Raw genomic sequence first — 20,000 nt, 5'->3', positions numbered from 1 at the left:
AACACTGACTGAACACTTAGTGAGCACTGAGTAAACACTGACTGAACACAGTGAGCACTGAGTAAAACACTGACTGAACACTTAGTGAGCACTGAGTAAACACTGACTGAACACTGACTGAACACTTAGTGAGCACTGAGTAAAACACTGACTGAACACTTAGTGAGCACTGAGTAAACACTGACTGAACACTTAGTGAGCACTGAGTAAACACTGACTGAACACAGTGAGCACTGAGTAAAACACTGACTGAACACTTAGTGAGCACTGAGTAAACACTGACTGAACACTGACTGAACACTTAGTGAGCACTGAGTAAACACTGACTGAACACTTAGTGAGCCCAGTGAGCACTGAGTGATTACCAGCTAATAGACACTAGTAATTTCTCTCTCTCTCTCTCTCTCTCTCTCTCTCTCTCTCTCTCTCTCTCTCTCTCTCTCTCTCTCTCTCTCCCAAGCTATGTCCATGGTGACCCCCATTAATGACCTGCATGGATGGGATGGCGTTGCCATGGTAAAGGGGGAGCGGCTGATGCGCTGTAAGCTGGCGAGTGTCCACCGTTTGTTTGAACTGTACGGCTGGACTCAGCTCACTACCACTCGGCTCACGGTGCGCCTACACCCTACATCCTACACACCACAAACAACACCCTACACCCTACATCTTAATATACACTCTATACGTTACACACTACACCCTACATCCTACACACCACAAACAACACCCTACACCCTACATCCTACACACCACAAACAACACCCTACACCCTACATCTTAATATACACTCTATACGTTACACACTACACCCTACATCCTACACACCACAAACAACACCCTACACCCTACATCCTACACACCACAAACAACACCCTACACCCTACATCTTAATATACACTCTATACGTTACACACTACACCCTACATCCTACACACCACAAACAACACCCTACACCCTACATCCTACACACCACAAACAACACCCTACACCCTACATCTTAATTTACACTCTATACGTTACACACTACACCCTACATAATACACACCACAAACAACACCCTACACCCTACATCTTAATATACACACTATACATTACACACAACACACTACACCCTACACGCTACACTCTGCACACTACACACTATACACTACACTCTGCACACTACACACTACACCTTACATCTTAATATACACTCTAAACATTACACACTACACCCTACATACTACACCCTACATGCTGGGCAATACATCCTACACTCTGCACCCTGCACACTACACCTTACAGACTACACCCTACATGCTAAACGCTACACTCTGCACACTACACACTACACCCTACCCAATACATCCTACACACTACACCCTACACACTACACCCTACACGCTACAGGCTACACCTTTCTCATTAAATTCTTCACAATACACTCTACATCTTACACACAATACTTTACACACACACCCTTCACCCCACAGCCCACGCACTACACACAACACATTATGCACTACACCCTACACCCATTTACCACACCTTAACTCATATGATAATATGTTTATATAAATTCCCTACCCCAACTAACAGCGTCATGTAGACAGCTATAATAAGCACTTGTTTATGACACAGTGTGTATAATAATGTCTCTGACTGTCTCTTCTCTCTCGGTCTGGCTGTAGATGCGTATCAGTAAAGAGCAGGAGCACTTCCTGGTTCTACCTGAAGGCCTGACCTATGGCGAGGTCACCGCCTCTAACCTGGTGAGACTCTCACCCTCTGTGTTGTCAGGGAGCAGAAATGTCTGCTTTTTAAATGTCTGAAATTTTATCATTTTTTACTTGTTTTCTCTCTCAGTCTACTCATCTGTTGTGTAAGAATTATTTGATTCTGTTCGTTTAATCACAGAGAATAATTTTAATATGAGACGATGAAATATGCATGAGATCATTTATAAGACATATCTAATGTCCTGTGTAGCTGTTCTGCTGTAATGGCTTCTGAAACTGAACTGTGGCTATATTTGGTTTGCTGGATGGTGTGTGTGTGTGTGTGTGTGCGTGTGTGTGTGTTTGTGTGTGTGTGTGTTTGTGTTTGTGTGTGTGTGTGTGTGTGTGTGTGTGTGTGTGTGTGTGTGTGTGTGTGTGTGTGTCTGTGTAATCTGTGTGTGTGTATGTGTGTGTGTGTGTATGTGTGTGTGTGTGTGTGTGTGTGTGTGTGTGTGTGTCTGTGTTATCTGTGTGTGTGTATGTGTGTGTGTGTGTATGTGTGTGTGTGTGTGTGTGTGTGTGTGTGTGTGTCTGTGTAATCTGTGTGTGTGTATGTGTGTGTGTATGTGTGTGTGTGTGTGTTCCTGTGTGTGTGTATGTGTGTGTTTGCGTGTGTGTGTGTAGGTGAAGGTGAATATCCTGGGTGATGTGATCGAGCAAGGCAGCACTACATTAGGAGTAGATGTATCCGCCTTCAGCCTGCACTCGGCCATTTACTCCGCCCGACCCGATGTGCGCTGCCTGCTACACCTCCACACTCCCGCTACAGCTGCTGTACGACACACACACACACACACACACACACACACACACACACACACACACACACACACACACACACACACACACACACACACACACACACAAATCTCCAAAAACTAAATAATTTGCATACACTCACACAGCAACACTTACAGGTAACAGTGTGTTTTTGCTCTTTGATCATCATGAGTTATTTTTTGATCTTTTGTTTTTTAAACTTTAATCCGTTTGATCCAGGTGTCAGCCATGAAGTGTGGCCTCCTGCCGCTGTCCCATGAGGCTTTGCTGGTGGGCGAGGTGGCGTATTACGACTACAATGGCTTAATGGAGGAGGAGGAGGACAGAGTGGACCTGCAGAAGAGTCTCGGGCCCTCATGCAAGGTGAGAGGAACAACACTGAATCATCATCAGCTGATACGCTCACTGATGCACTGAATGATAAGTTGATTTATCTCAACACAAGGTTCTCGTCCTGAGGAACCACGGCTTCGTGGCTCTGGGAGAGTCGGTAGAGGAGGCCTTCTACACCATCTACCACATCCAGACAGCCTGTCAGATACAGGTAGGAACTGAGGCCGTGTATCCTGTGAAGCGGCGTTCGTAAATCTGATCCCGGACCAGTGCAGTGTGACTGTAGACTCGTGGGTGAGCAGAAAAGACATATGTGATGTTACAGGTTTCAGCTCTGTGCTGTGCTGGAGGAGAGGAGAACCTCATCATGCTGGACCGGAACGTGCACAGACCGAACCCCACCGGCACCGTGGGCTGGGCTGGATCCACCTTCGGACCCATGCACAAGACTCGACTCGGAGAGCACGAGTTCGAGGCGCTCATGAGGACCCTCGACAACCTGGTCAGAAATACACCCTACACTGTATACACTGTACACTACACTGTATACACTGTACACTACACTGTATACACTATACACTATACACTACACCCTACACTGTATACACTGTACACTACACTGTATACACTATTCACTACACACTATACACTGTACACTACACTGTATACACTGTACACTACACTGTATACACTACACACTGTACACTATACACTACACCCTACACTGTATACACTGTACACTACACTGTATACACTATACACTATACACTACACCCTACACTGTATACACTGTACACTACACTGTATACACTACACACTATACACTATACACTGTACACTACACTGTATACACTGTACACTACACTGTATACACTACACACTATACACTATACACTGTACACTACACTGTATACACTATACACTATACACTACACCCTACACTGTATACACTGTACACTACACTGTATACACTACACACTATACACTATACACTGTACACTACACTGTATACACTACACCCTACACTGTATACACTGTACACTACACTGTATACACTATACACTATACACTGTACACTACACTGTATACACTACACACTATACACTATACACTACACCCTACACTGTATACACTGTACACTATACTGTATACACTACACACTATACACTATACACTACACCCTACACTGTATACACTACACCCTACACTGTATACACTACACACTATACACTATACACTGTACACTACACTGTATACACTACACACTATACACTGTATACTACACCCTACACTGTATACACTGTACACTACACTGTATACACTACACACTATACACTATACACTGTACACTACACTGTATACACTACACACTATACACTGTATACTACACCCTACACTGTATACACTACACACTATACACTATACACTACACCCTACACTGTATACACTGTACACTACACTGTATACGCTACACACTATACACTATACACTACACACTATACACTACACCACACTGTATACACTACACACTATACACTATTCACTACACCCTACACTGTATACACTACCCCCTACACTGTATACACTATACATTATACACTACACCCTACACTGTATACACTATACACTGTATACACTACACCCTACACTGTATACACTACACACTACACTGTATACACTACACACTGTATACACTACACCCTACACTGTATACACTACACACTGTATACACTATACACTACACTGTATACACTACACACTGTATACACTATACACTACACTGTATACACTACACACTGTATACACTATACACTACACTGTATACACTACACACTACACTGTATACACTATACACTACACTGTATACACTACACACTATACACTGTACACTACACCCTACACTGTCTACACTACACACTACACTGTATACACTATACACTAACTTTCTACACTACACCCTACACTTTATACACTACACCCTACACTTTATACACTATACACTACACTTTCTACACTATACACTACACTTTCTACACTACACCCTACACTTTCTACACTATACACTACACTTTATACACTACACCCTACACTTTATACACTACACCCTACACCCTACACATTATACACTACACTCTACACTTTATACACTATACACTACACCCTACACATTATACACTACACTCTACACTTTATACACTACACTTTATACACTATACACTACACTTTTTACACTATACACTACACTTTATACACTATACACTACACTCTACACTTTATACACTATACACTACACCCTACACTGTATACACTATACACTACACTTTTTACACTATACACTCTACACTTTATACACTATTCTCTACACCCTACACTGTATACACTATACACTACACTTTATACACTATACACTACACCCTACACTACTGTATATACACTACACCATACAAACACCACTCAAAATACATAGTCATGAAAAGCGCTGTGTTCCCTTTCTGCTTGTGTTCAGGGATACCGCACCGGTTATGCCTACCGCTTCCCTGTCCTCCTGGAGCGCTCCAGGACGCGCAGAGAGGTTGAGGTTCCCGCCACCGTCACCTCCTTCAGCTTCGATGACGAGGGGAAACGAGTGCAAGTGCGTCTTCAACCTCACGCACACAAACAACAAATGGAGAAAACAAGATGGCTGAACACACCTAACACTTACCAAAAGGTCAACCAGGACCAGGCGAGCCCCGGCCACCGCACCACGGTCAGAACTACACCAGCTTTCACTGCCATGAACCACATCAATGTTAATGTACAGTATGTTTACAATCTGAAATTATTAACACTGGAAAAGAGAAGGTAAAATTTTCATATACAGTAAACTGCTTTTCTTTAGCAACAAGCCAGGCCTAGAGTTCACTTCCTAAAAGTTAACTAATGTACTAAAAAACTACAAGTCTCTTTGTACTCTCTCTCTCTCTCTCTCTCTCTCTCTCTGTCTCTGACTCTCACTCTCACTCTCTGTCTCTGACTCTCTCTCTCCCTCCCTCTTTCTCCCTCCCTCTCTCTCCCCCTCTCTGTCTCTGTCTCTCTCTCTCTCCCTCCCTCTCCGTCTCTCTCTGTCTCTCTCCCTCCCTCTCCCTCCCTCTCTCTTGCTCCCTCTCCCTCTCTCTCCCTCTCTCTCCCTCCCTCTCTCTCTCTCTCTCTCTGTCTCCCTCTCTGTCTCTCTCTGTCTCTCTCCCTCCCTCTCCATCTCTCTCTCTCTCTCTCTCTCTCTCTCTCTCTCTCTCTCTCTCTCTCTCTCTCTCTGTCTCTGTCTCTCTCTCTCTGTCCCTCTGCAATGCAGAGGAGATATTTCAGGATCATGAGACAGATTACTGCAGTGTCTCTGCTGCCCTCTGGCTGCACCACTCTATACCTGTTTTGCTGTTCTGTCTCCTCCATATTCACCTCCAATATATACACAAACTCCCGCTCACTCTCCGTTTCATTTCGTCATCAGTGGCAGTGGCTGCGGTCAGACGAGGTAACCCAAAGCGGCGGCACAGCCATCAAGATCGAAAACCCCAACCAGTTTGTTCCTCTCTTTACCAACCCGCAGGAGGTTCTGGAGACCAGGAATAAGGTACAGTATCGTGAAACGACATGTTTAAATAAAAAGAAAGAAAAGGAAATCAGAGCATTAAGAGCCTTCCTTCAACAGACCTCTAAGATGAAAATGTAAACAACGAGGTCCTTTAAGTGAGGTCTAAAATGCCACAAAAAAAGACACAGCAACAGGAAAAGGATCTTAATGCTCAAATTTCACTCTCGGCTTCTGTTCGAAACCCTGTGAATGAGCCGTTACTATAGAAACGACACTATAGAAACACCTTCTGACCAATCGGACCTGGAGAATTCGAACAGCGCTATAATAATCCTGTTTTTTTTCCTTCTTTTTCTTCTCTTGATCTCAGATCCGAGAGCAGAACCGTCAGGACATGAAGACGGCAGGACCGCAGTCTCAGTTATTAGCCGGCGTGATCACAGAGAACAGCCCACCGGTACGGACACTAAACACTCATGACAGATATCTGTACAGGAGAATGGGCTGACTTTAGAGTCAATGTTCTACTTGCACACACACACACACACACACACACACACATACACACACATATACACACATACACACACATACACACACACACACACACACACATACACACACACACACACACACACACACATACACACACATATACACACATACACACACACACACACATATACACACATACACACACACACACACACACACACACATACACACACATATACACACACACACACACACACACACACACACACACACACACACACACATACACACACACACATACACACACACACACACACACATACACACACACACATAAGCACACATATACATACACTCACATACACACACACTTATATACATACATACACACATACACACACACATACACACACACACACACACACACACATATAGACCCCCACACACACAAACATACGTACACACACATACACACACACATATATACACCCGCACACACACATAGACCCCCACACACACACTCTCACAAACAAACACACACACACTTGGCACTGATCTCCAGCTGTCATAAGAATGTGATGATCTTTATTTACAGAGAACATTCTGAGTGACATCTTACCTCGTGTGTGTGTTAAGGTGATTGATTTTCTGTCTTCTCAGCTCAGAGTGTGATGTCTGATCTCAGGCTCATCTCACTAAACTAAGTCAGACAGGAGCTTTGAGACCAAATGACGGAGTGTGTGAATGCTCCAGAATTAATCATTGTACCTGAATGACAGGCGTACCATCACTGTACTCATCATCATCATCATCATCATCAGTGCAAAAAAGTGGAAGAATAAAAAAATATAGATTTGCATATAAACATCTTGTGTTGTGTGTAATGATTCTTTATGTCTGACGTGTGTGTGTGTGTGTGTGTGTGTGTGTGTGTGTGTGTGTGTGTGTGTGTGTGTGTGTGTGTGTGTGATATGTACATGTGCCCCTCAACACAGTCTCCAGAAATCATGGAGCCCCCTTCAACCCCCGAGCCGGAACCACCGAACCCGTTCAACGAGCTGACGGATCAGGCGCTGGAGGAATATCGCAAAGAAGTTGAGCGTAAGAAGGAGGTGGTGGACGGTACGACCCCCAACACCACTAACCATTACTCTGTTCCTTGTCCTTCTACAGCATCTCACATGTCTGCCAGATAAATCTGTCCCCGGTGCATGATCCTACGTTCACACTAGTACACAACAAAGCAACAGCTGAACCGAACGTTCTCTTAAACATCCTGCGTGTGCAGCGCATCCCAAATGACCTGCTACACACTACACTACCACTAATCACTGTGCACTCCAACTGTGCTACCAGTTTAGCTTGAATCACACTAATCTCATCGTTCAGACACACTCACATCTCTAAACACAGAAAGTGAGCATGGCTTAAAGGCAGGGTCTCAGATTTTTGAGAAATGCTTCAGAAAACCGAGTTGGGCCGAATAATAAACAAAAATCAAAACAAACGTGTAGCCAATGAGCAGAAAGGGGCGGGGCTTGTCAATATGGGCGGAGAGAGTGTTCAGTGCGCATGTGTGACGTTAGCAGAAAGCGGTTTTAACATCGACATGGAGGATAAAAACAAAGAAAGAAAGAGAAGAAAGACTTACGATAAGGACAAGAAGTAGGACGTGTTAATATAGGATCAGCTTTCCAGCGCTGGAGAGAACTGAAGGAGCAGGAAGTCGGCCACATATTCACAGGTTGGAGTTTCCCGAGTCAATAACTCCTGAGCTAAACGCTGTTACTACACAAATAACACCTCTTTTCTATCGTAGTAATGTAGAGAGGCAGCTACAACCGCGTTTTGTGTAGTAACAGCGTTTAGCTCAGGAGTTATCGACTCGGGAAACTCCGACCTGTGAATATGTGGCCGACTTTACTTAAGACGCCGAGGCGCTTTTTTCCTTCTCGATAGGTGAGTAACGTTGGTTTTGCTTTGTTACACAGAACTAATATATGCCTTTGTCCTTTACATCATTATGCTTGTGTGGCATTTTTGCTTGTTTGTTTATCTACAATCGTATTGTTCTTCCCTTCAGCTGTGATAAAGACACGTTTCTTTCTGTTAGTCGCCCGGGTTACGTATGTATGTGTGTACGGAGCTATCGATACAGGGGTGGGACCCGTTTGGGTTAGGGGCGTGTTTGTTTTGGTGATTTTATATGTCGACATTGGCTTTCAAACAACGGAGACCCCACCTTTAAAGTCTGAAGTCGTATCGTGATGCAGGGTGCTGACGGTAACTTGCTTCCTGTTTGATTTGTATCTTCATTTTAATACACACTTTTGTGAAAAAGTAATGACCCCCTTTCCTGATTTCTTTTATTTCCACATAATTGTTTCAGATCTTCAAACAAAACAGTATATGAGAGATAAAATGAAAGATATAAAATAATTTACTGAAATCATGAAAAAATAAAAAATGTTAAAAAGTGAATCACTCACCTCACCTGAGAAGAAGGAATCACACCTTAGTTACACGATCCACCCATTAACGACGTTTAATTTAACCGCTCGCTGCCAAATAAAAAATTGCACAGCACTTTATATATAAATACGATACGTTACTGTTATGTAACTGAAGCTGTTCTGATTCGTCTGAAGTGAAATGAGAATTGTCTTTAGTTTAACATCAGCCATGATCCTCAGGATGTTTTTGTTGTTGTTGTTGTAATATATCTCATTATCTGTACAGAATCATTCGCTTCTCTCCGATGTTAAGATTCACAAGCTGTTATTCCACAGTATCACTAAACTCTCTGTGTGTAACTCACTAATCGCTCGTTTTTACATCTCCTTCCCTCCCATCTCCTCCTCGTCAGGTGTGGAGGAGGTGACAAACGATACAGGGACTCCTCCCCCTGCTTCCTCTCCTACAAAAGTCCCCTCCCCCGTCAAACCACCTGCCTCAGGTGAGCCCTCACACCTCGCACGTCTCTAACACACTCACACAACATGCTCACTAATAACACTGTGGCTTTCTGAGTAACTCTGCTTAGACGTGTGGGTGGAGCTCGAATCCTTCATGTTTAACCGGAATAATAACGTCCTGTTTTCTTCTTTTCTACAAATGTGCATTGAGAAATTTCTTTCAAGCTTAAATAAGAGAAGGAATCAGAGTGAATTCGATTCTTCTGTGTCTTTTTTTTTGTTGTTTGATTTTACACTGCACAGAATTAAATGAGGTGCGAATAGAGCTGAAGATGTCCTGATTAATATAGAAAAATGAAACGAATCGTTAGCACGTGTGACTAGAGCACAGAGAACAACCAGCGCTAAATAAACGATTCGGTAATTTTATAGATAACATTTTTATGTCTGCACGCTAATGGCACATGGCATTTCTACAAAGCTACAGCTCAGTCCTTTGGCTCAGTTTAGTAGGAGATTAAAAACACTGCAACTCAAGTAACGCAGCATATTTGATTCATTTAGAGTCGACTCAGAGTCGACTCAGAGTCGACTTGCTTTATTTCGCTTGAGTCTGCTGAGAAGCAGATGTGCCACTTTCTCTCAGACCTGAGCGTGATCGCTGTGCTCTCGCTGTGAGTGAAGAACCGCACCGAGAACTCACCAGGGTTTTGTTCAAACTCAACACAGCAGACGTGCGAAATAAAGCTGTCTAGTTTAACACTTTTACTTCTTCTCCTGACTTCAGAGACGGACGGGAAAACCATGGACACGGTCCCGAACGGGAAGGAGGAGGAGGCTGAGAAGCAGCAGGAAGAGCTGGAGAAAGGATTGAAGGCTCTCTCCACCAGTGACACATCAGAAAGCTCTGTTGTCCCGCCCGCTGCCCCGCCCACCAAGCCTGTGGGCACCACCCCCGAGGGCTCTCCCTCAAAGTCACCGTTCAAGAAGAAGAAGAAGTTCAAAGCTCCGTCATTCCTAAAGAAGAGCAAGAAGCAGAAAGAGAAGGCTGAGACTTGAGATCTGTCTCTCTCTCTCTCTCTCTCTCTCTCTCTCTCTCTCACACACACACACACACACACTCTCACACACACTGTCTCTCTCTCACACACACACACACACACACGTCTGTTGTTCCAGTAACACAAACATTTGATTAACACACAGTGTGTATCCATCTGTTTGTCCATGAAGCATTTTCAGATTATTGTTTTATAACAAAGCTTATTCTCATGATGATCTGACTAAACCCCACAATGAAGAAAGCTCCAGAAACGAGCTGTTCACATGCTTTTTAACTTCACGTTATACTCGGCACGAGCACGTTAGACAAGAACACGGCATGAAGTCAGCACTTCTGATGTTAATCGCCTGCTGACGGTTATATCACACATGTACCCCCCATCACGTGTCATCTTTACCGACGGCGATCTGGCTTCCTCTTCGAGTTTCACATGGTTATAAATAGAATTTATGAATAGAAAAAATAAAACGCCAAATAAACATGACTTTGACTTGTATATGCAAACGAATGAAAAAAGGCCCGACTTTGTAACAGCACTCAGACATTCCACTTCCTAGACTTGTTTTCTATTATCGATTATTTTCTTTGGCGGTTGTAATTATTTTTACAGTCAGTAACTCTTATTTAATCTCCTTTGTGTGAATATGTGCTGGTTTGAATCCATGTCATGTTAGGATGTAAAGTGATAGACGAAACCCGAGGTTGTGCCGGTCAATAAAAATCATTGACAAGAATTTCTGCCTGCTGTTGTTGTTGTTGTTGTTGTTTTTTAACCCTTCTGCAGACCTCGGGTCAATCTGACCCGGCTGGAAAGTTTAATGTGTCATAACTTGGGTTTCCTTCCACATATTTGCCTGAAATTTTCCAGGATTGTTCCAAATGATGAACTTTGCAAGTAAAATTAATTTTGTCTATTTTCGTTGAATTTATGTGTTTGTAAAACTCCTCAAGTCATCCTTGACCCGGCCACATTTAGTGGGGCAATAGGTCACACTTTTTCCCTTTTCAGCGCAATAAACATACATACAGACACAAAAATGCACACATAAAATGTCCACTAACACATGCACCCAAAACACACACACACACACACACACACACAAATAGGGCATTGCATTTCATTAGGCCTCCGGGGAAAAAAACTACATATTTGTAAATATTTCACACTTTTGATATGCCTTTGCCTAGCTGAGGGCAAAATATGATCTACTGAAATGATGCTACACACACACACGCACGCACGCACACACACACACACACACACACACACACACACACACACACACACACACACACACACACACACACACACACACACACACACACAAGCATTGGGCATTGCATTTTGACTTATAAGCATTCAAGTCAATTTGACCTGGAAAAAAACACGTTTTATTATTTGCTGACATTAAAAATGGTCAAAATGGTTTCAAAACAATATCCTGGCTTTGAAATATATCAGCCTGTAATTGTGCATCAACTTTTGTGCCTCTATAGTGAAAATAATTCAAAAAATTTTTTTTGTTTGTTTGTGATTTTACTAGAAAATGAGGCATTTTTGCATATTAATGAGGTTTATTATATCAAATATTACAAAAGGTTTTGCAAAATATATGTTAATATGTTGGAAACGGGGGGGGGGGGGGGCATGGTGGCTTAGTGGTTAGCACGTTTGCCTCACACCTCCAGGGTTGGGGGTTCGAGTCCCGCCTCCGCCTTGTGTGTGGAGTTTGCATGTTCTCTCCGTGCCTCAGGGGTTTCCTCCGGGCACCTCGGTTTCCTCCCCCGGTCCAAAGACATGCATGGTAGGTTGATTGGCATCTCTGGAAAATGGTCAAATTGTCCATTAAATTTTAAATGATTTAATAGTTAAATCATGACGAAAAATGGAGATTTCATTTTCCAACAGGACTTGGCACCTGCACACCATGGGATCCCTATTCTTAATTGGCCAGAAACTCGCCTGACCTTAACCCCATAGAACATCTATGGTGTATTGTGAAGCGGACGATGCGATATGCCAGACCCAACAATGCAGAAGAGCTGAAGGCCACGATCAGAGCAACCTGGGCTCTCATAACACCTGAGCAGTGCCACGGACTGATCGACTCCATGCCACGCCGCATTGCTGCAGTAATTCAGGAGCCCCAACTAAGTATTGAGTGCTGGACATGTTTTCACTTGGCCCAGATTTCTAAAAATCCTTTCTTTGTATTGGTCTTAAGTAATATTCAAATTTTCTGAGATACTTAATTTGGGATTTTCAAAGTTAAAATAACTTATAACGTTTGAAATATATCAGTCTGTGTGTATGAATGAATATAATATACAGGTTTCACTTTTTGAATGGAATTAGTGAAATAAATCAAATTTTGATGATATTATCCAGAGCAACGTACATAAGTGCTTAAATCTCTAACAATGAATACATTAATGCTGCTCACTAAGTTACATACTTAAGATACCATGAGTTTAAAACATTTGTTCAAGGTTACAATGAGAAAGTGTCAAAGGTTGTGTTGCTAAAGGTAAGGAAAGAAGTGCTAGTTAGTGTTTCCTGTGTGTAATGTATGAATATAATATACAAGTTTCACTTTTTGAATGGAATTAGTTTTTGATAATATTCTAATTATATGACCAGCACCTGTACACACATACATACGAATCAGAATTAGGATCAGAATCAGGTTTATTGGCCAAGTGTGTTGATGTTCAAAAGTACAGACATAAATAACACTATACTACTATACAAGACCATGCAGATGTGATACAATATAAACAGTATGAGTATTTAATATGAACAGAGAATATATGACTATATATGGCGAATAAAGTTGATTCTGATTCTGATTCGAATAAAAGTCGGAACCGTTAGAAGGAGAACCGAGGCTTTGTTTCCCTCCGGAAGGTGTTTTCTGTCGCGCGCTTGGATAGAAAATGGCGTAACGCGAACGTTTACACCGAGAAATTTCTACAAGCTTATTGTTATTGCAACTTAAAACAAAAGGATTTAAATCTAAACTATGGGTCGGAGTAGGAGCAGGTCACCCCCACGACGTGGTATGGTTTGTTTTTATATATTCTATGAAGCTATTAGCTGTAGAATGCCTGCTGAAAGCGCACAGAGATAAATAACGTTAAAGTGGTGTGTAACATGTAACATCAGTTATGTGTGCAGGACGAAGCGCTTTAGTACATAAATACTTCTCTATCTCCGGTGTGTTTTTGTTTACATAATAATAATTATAATACTTATTATTATTATTATTATTATTATTATTATTATTATTATTATTATTATTATTACAACACGTGTGAGGTGTATAACACACACTAGTGTCTGATTGTGAGGGAGATTTGGGACGAGGCCCGACGTTCGACTCATCTTTAACATTGTTGTTGTTGTTGTTGTTGTTGTTTGCAGAGAGACGCCGCTCGCGCTCGACTTCCCGGGAGCGCGAGCGCAGGCGCAGAGAGCGTGAGAGGGAGCGCACGCGCTCACGGTCTCGAGACCGGGACAGGGACCGGGAACGGCGTAGGAGCCGCTCGCGCTCACCGCACAGGCGGCGATCCAGGTGAGCACGAGACAAGAACACAGACACACACGCACTGCACACACTACTTTACACTGTTAGACAAGCTGCACACACACACACACACACACTACTTTACACTGTTAGACAAGCTGCACACACACACTACTTTACACTGTTAGACAAGCTGCACACACACACTACTTTACACTGTTAGACAAGCTGCACACACACACACACTACTTTACACTGTTAGACAAGCTGCACACACACACACACTACTTTACACTGTTAGACAAGCTGCACACACACACTACTTTACTGTTAGACAAGCTGCACACACACACACTACTTTACACTGTTAGACAAGCTGCACACACACACACTACTTTACACTGTTAGACAAGCTGCACACACACACACTACTTTACACTGTTAGACAAGCTGCACACACACACACTACTTTACACTGTTAGACAAGCTGCACACACACACACTACTTTACACTGTTAGACAAGCTGCACACACACACTACTTTACACTGTTAGACAAGCTGCACACACACACACTACTTTACACTGTTAGACAAGCTGCACACACACACACTACTTTACACTGTTAGACAAGCTGCACACACACACACTACTTTACACTGTTAGACAAGCTGCACACACACACACTACTTTACACTGTTAGACAAGCTGCACACACACACACTACTTTACACTGTTAGACAAGCTGCACACACACACACTACTTTACACTGTTAGACAAGCTGCACACACACACACTACTTTACACTGTTAGACAAGCTGCACACACACACACACTACTTTACACTGTTAGACAAGCTGCACACACACACACTACTTTACACTGTTAGACAAGCTGCACACACACACACACTACTTTACACTGTTAGACAAGCTGCACACACACACACACTACTTTACACTGTTAGACAAGCTGCACACACACACACTACTTTACACTGTTAGACAAGCTGCACACACACACACACTACTTTACACTGTTAGACAAGCTGCACACACACACACACTACTTTACACTGTTAGACAAGCTGCACACACACACACTACTTTACACTGTTAGACAAGCTGCACACACACACACTACTTTACATTGGAGAACAGTGTCATTTCTTCAGTGTTGTCACATGAAAATATATTACATCATATGTATTTATACAATATCATATAATGTATAAATATATATTAAATAAAATATTTACAAAATGTGAGGGACGACCAAACTGTGTGTATACGTATAAACAGTGTTTGGCCACGCCCACATCTGGTATAATATGCAAATGAGCGTGTTGTCACACCCTTTGGTTGTTGAGCGTTACACCCTTTGGTTGTTGAGAATCTGATTGTTCGGTATCTCGTACGGTGTGATTAGAAACCGGTGTCATGTCCGTGTGTGTTTAAACACAGGTCTCCACGGCGACACCGTTCGTCCTCACTGTCACCGCTCAGGCAGAAAGACAGACGAGAGGATGAGCGGAAGGAGGTGAAGGATAAGCCTGTGAAGGTCCATCAGATATCAGGTGAGACTGTGTTCATACAGACATGTAACAGACAGCAGTGATAAACATAATATTAATGGTGTGTGTGTGTGTGTGTGTGTGTGTGTGTGTGTGTGTGTGTCACAGCCGAGGACATGCAGGGGAAAACGGAGGAGGAGATTGAGATGATGAAGCTGATGGGCTTCGGTTCCTTTGACACCACGAAGGTGAGAGTGACACCACTTTGTATAGCTCCTCTTTATAAAAATCTCTCCCTCTCCCTCCCTCTCTAAATCACACTCTCTCTCACGCACACACACCCTCATTCTCACTCACTCACTCTCTCTCTCTCTGTCTCACTCACACACTCGCTCACCCTCTCTCTGTGTGTGTGTGTGTGTGTGTGTGTGTGTGTGTGAATCTGTTCAGCCCTGCTGTGTGTTTTTGATGTCTCCCATAAAGTCCACACGGTGGCGCCATGAGACCAAAACCTGCAGTTTTTGAGTTTCATCCATTTCGTTAACAGTGTGATTAATTTTCTGACGATTTATCAAGTCTATAAACATCAGAACGTTTTCTTTAAATAAATAACAATTACATTCTGAACAGACGATTCATCGTTTGGTCAAATTTACAAAATGTTTTTCTTCTCTAAAACAAACTCTTTATTTAATGGAATAGTCTCTCATTTTGAACCCCTGCTGTTTATCTGGACGGTTGTTTATTTAACCTTTACGTCATACTGCGTGTCTCACGTTATCATTAAGGTGATATATTTGTTGTAATTTTTTTTTTTAATTGAATTAAATAATAAACGTCTGATTTTACATCCCAGTGTTTAATCTTCCCCTGCTTTAATCCTCTGCTTATTTATGGTCTAGAATAAAAACCAAGCTCTTTGTTTCTCTCAGGGTCGGAAGGTGGACGGTTCTGTAAACGCACACGCCATCAACGTCACGCAGAAGAGGAAATACAGGTTTGTGTTATATATTTATTTCGATCTCTGTCTCTCACGCACACAGTTTTCCTTCATTTGCAATCATTAGAACAGGCTGCGTTTCCCCTCTGAGCTCAGATCGATTACGTCAGCGTTCTTGCACTCGTTTGTGCATCTCCTGAAAACCTGTAGGATTAAATGCAGCATCCTAAAGGTGAAACTCTCGCTCTCTCTCGCTCGCTCTCTCTGATTTCACACACACCATTAAGCTCCATTTCTTTTACAAACGTTCTCTGGTGTTAAACCCAAACTCCTCTGACACTCGGCACGTTAACGGTCGTCTCTCAATTCCGTGGAAACGACCACGTCTTTCCGTGTGACGTGCAGAACGTTCTGTTCGTTCTGTAATCAGGTCGTCCCCCCGGTTCTTGGATTTTTCTAAAAAATACTGAATAAGAGAACAGTGGATAGATTTGATTAGAAAAACATTTAGATGGAGATGGCAGTGATGTGTAAATAAACTAAAGTGAGGTCTATTTAAAAATAACGTGGAAGTATGAGGGGAAATATAAATGAAATTAGATTTTTAAATGTACATGTACGAGGGTGAAAAAGATCCTCATCTCTCATTTTTGCTTTAATTAAAGAGTTTTATGTGCTGGTTTATAAATAAATAGAACTGTTCGTCTCTAAATGTCCTCCGTTCGTGCGTTTCTACGATATGAGACTTCTGCACGAACCGTCTCAGGATGGAGATCCTTTTTTTTTTTTTTTTTTCCTCCTGTCTGCATGATGCTGAGGAGACGCCGTGTTGTTTACATCCCTGTTAGCAGCAGCAGCTGCTCCTCGGCTCAGTCGGCCAATCACGTCCAGAGTCACTTCCCAGCTCAGAAACAAAGACTCCCATTGGCTGACGGTGATGTAATATGTTGCTGCAGAGAGGAGATCAATGATGTAATCATATTTTCTTTTACAGGCAATACATGAACAGGAAAGGTGGCTTCAACAGACCGCTGGACTTCATCGCTTGATGGAAGACGACCTCTGCGACTTTAACGAGTGTCGCGTTGATGTTTATAGTGTGTTTTCTTTCCTAATTGTTGAGCATATATTTTACATTTTGTTTGTTTGTGTCCAATACTATAGGCCTAAATCTGTTCATATACGTGTAATGTACATTATATATACCAACATTCAATAAAGTTTGACATCATTGTGGCTTTTTCTTAATAATTATTGTTATTAATTATACTTTTGTTATGATGTTATAATCTAGAATAAATGCCCCAGTGTCAGGTGTTACTGTGTACATACACTTGGCCTTCATCAGGTCAGTCCACTGATTGTAATGAGTCACATGGCACTAACTGGTCATAATAACAGTAATCATTTATTTTATTAATGTAATTATTTATTAAAGAATAATTCAGGGATGTTTACATGTGTTAGTGTTGGGAAAGATAGAGAAAGTACAACAGAATGTTATAGTTTTTGGTCGTGAGCATCTGGAAGTCCTGTTTCTGCAAAGCAGCATGTGCAAGAGGAGGGTGGGCGTGGCTAAGCTGCACTTCCGGGGGTGTTGCTTGTCGACCAATCAGAAGAGACTGCTGGCGAGAGGCGACCAATAGCGATTGAACAACAAACGAAACACGAATGGCTTCGATTTCTGACTAAATAAACCGAGTAGACGTTACACCGTTCGAATGACCATCATCGAATCCATTTCTGTGTTATTTCTGACTAAAAACATACAGATACACGTTTTGTTAGTTGCGTATTTTTTGCTTTTTATTTTTTCCCTCAGTTCTCTTCAGCTGTCGAAACCACGACCGATTTGACCAATAGGAAAGCGGCTTCGTGTCACGCGCGGCCCTTGTTTTCATGACCAATAGGAGACGAGTTTTCCTTAACGCGTCGTCCAATGGTAGAGCGGGTCCTCTGGCGTTTTAGGGTCGCGTTCCAATAAACGCGTTACACGTAAAGAGTGAGCTCGAGATGAGGCTGTTTTGTGCGCTACGTAGGGAGCTTGTTTAGGGAGCGAGCGTGCGATTGAGACCGAGTTGTCAGTCTAGAACAGGATAATATGACAGCCTCTTCACAAGCGTTTCAGCTGCCTGCAAAGAGCGACGTTTATCATTTTGTTCGCTTGTTTTTTTGTTCAAATTTAAATCCTAAGAATAAAATCAACCGGTTGCTAAAAGAGCTGACGGCAGATAATGAAACGTAGCCTGATCAGATTCAGTAAAACTTTAGGGGTTTTTTGACAGGAAGTCTGTCACTTTGTTTATTTTTTATTTTCTTGCTCATTTTGTCACTTTTTTTAAACAAACCAGCAGCTGATTTTTTTTCTAAATTTTTTTATTTCCATTAAAACGTCAAGTGAAGTATTTTAGCAGAAGTGCAAAAAAAACGGGCTTTTAATCTGAAGCTAATTTATTATATAAATTTTTAGGCGAAAATTCAGTCCGAGGTTTGTTTTTGTTTTTGACATTTCATTTGGAAGAAGAAAAATTAAAAAAAAAATCTATTAATAATTTTTTTCACTCGCACTTTATATAATTTGCACCCATAATTTTTCAGAGCTTTATTTTTGTCTGCTTGTGTTTGTTTGTTTTTTTCACCACAGCCCGTACATTAGCATCACAGCACGGATTAGCCACATTAGCTCGCTGCTGACACGTCATTTGGGAACCGACACAAGATTGAATATAAAAATAAAACTACTTTTTCTTGAACGACACGTTTTTGTATAAAACATTTACCTCACAGAATATATTTTTCCCCATGCTGTCACTGAGCTAGCTTTGTTTTTGTTTGGGATTTTTCTCTAACGGACGCGCGCGAGGACAACATTTTTCCTCCTGTTTATTTTTGTTCTATTTTTGTTTTTCTTTATTTACACCGTAACTAACGGCAGTGTTATTGTGGAACATGGCGGCCATCGGGATGGTGCAGATGTTGATCGAAGCTGCTGAGTATCTTGATCGTAGAGAAAGAGGTAAAAAAAAAAACGCGAGCTTGTTTAATACATATTTATATATATATATATATTTAATATTTTGCATGCAAACAAACATGCACGCGCGCG

At 42.1% G+C, this 20,000-nt stretch overlaps 3 protein-coding genes and 1 long non-coding RNA gene across 9 annotated transcripts in view; all 4 read left to right on the top strand.

Annotated features, from left to right (window-relative positions):
• Positions 1-11,648, top strand: part of add2 (adducin 2 (beta)) — a 21,520-nt gene extending 9,872 nt beyond the window's left edge. For 2 of the 5 annotated variants that reach the window (XM_027168866.2, XM_027168914.2), the window contains 12 exons: positions 461-612; positions 1,671-1,751; positions 2,382-2,531; positions 2,757-2,900; positions 2,983-3,081; positions 3,196-3,372; positions 5,377-5,619; positions 6,358-6,480; positions 6,812-6,898; positions 7,932-8,058; positions 9,803-9,892; positions 10,639-11,648. In XM_027168866.2, coding sequence (XP_027024667.1) covers positions 461-612; positions 1,671-1,751; positions 2,382-2,531; positions 2,757-2,900; positions 2,983-3,081; positions 3,196-3,372; positions 5,377-5,619; positions 6,358-6,480; positions 6,812-6,898; positions 7,932-8,058; positions 9,803-9,892; positions 10,639-10,910 — 1,745 coding nt within the window. In that variant the 3' untranslated portion in view covers positions 10,911-11,648. The remainder of the gene's footprint in view (positions 1-460; positions 613-1,670; positions 1,752-2,381; positions 2,532-2,756; positions 2,901-2,982; positions 3,082-3,195; positions 3,373-5,376; positions 5,620-6,357; positions 6,481-6,811; positions 6,899-7,931; positions 8,059-9,802; positions 9,893-10,638) is intronic. The other 3 variants (XM_027168885.2, XM_027168902.2, XM_027168892.2) reach the window with 3 other exon arrangements.
• Positions 11,649-12,658: 1,010 nt separating this feature from the next.
• LOC125145417 lies at positions 12,659-13,298 on the top strand. Its single transcript, XR_007143788.1, has 2 exons — positions 12,659-12,719; positions 12,824-13,298. It is a non-coding gene; the product is annotated as an uncharacterized LOC125145417 (long non-coding RNA).
• Positions 13,299-13,791: 493 nt separating this feature from the next.
• Positions 13,792-18,130, top strand: snrnp27 (small nuclear ribonucleoprotein 27 (U4/U6.U5)). Its single transcript, XM_027168924.2, has 6 exons — positions 13,792-13,974; positions 14,339-14,489; positions 15,905-16,017; positions 16,123-16,202; positions 16,887-16,951; positions 17,889-18,130. The coding sequence occupies exons 1-6, from the start codon at positions 13,938-13,940 to the stop codon at positions 17,941-17,943; spliced, it is 501 nt and encodes a 166-aa protein (XP_027024725.1). The 5' UTR covers positions 13,792-13,937; the 3' UTR covers positions 17,944-18,130.
• Positions 18,131-18,561: 431 nt separating this feature from the next.
• mxd1 (MAX dimerization protein 1) overlaps positions 18,562-20,000 on the top strand; it is a 29,064-nt gene continuing 27,625 nt past the window's right edge. Inside the window, exon 1 of one of the 2 annotated variants that reach the window (XM_047818021.1) lies at positions 18,562-19,910. In XM_047818021.1, coding sequence (XP_047673977.1) covers positions 19,844-19,910 — 67 coding nt within the window. In that variant the 5' untranslated portion in view covers positions 18,562-19,843. The remainder of the gene's footprint in view (positions 19,911-20,000) is intronic. The other variant, XM_047818020.1, reaches the window with a different exon arrangement.

Source organism: Tachysurus fulvidraco, chromosome 9 (assembly GCF_022655615.1).
Source record: "Tachysurus fulvidraco isolate hzauxx_2018 chromosome 9, HZAU_PFXX_2.0, whole genome shotgun sequence".
NCBI lineage: Eukaryota > Metazoa > Chordata > Actinopteri > Siluriformes > Bagridae > Tachysurus > Tachysurus fulvidraco.
The sequence above is the reverse complement of the archived record's forward strand: the minus strand, read 5'-3'. Positions and strand labels throughout refer to the sequence as shown.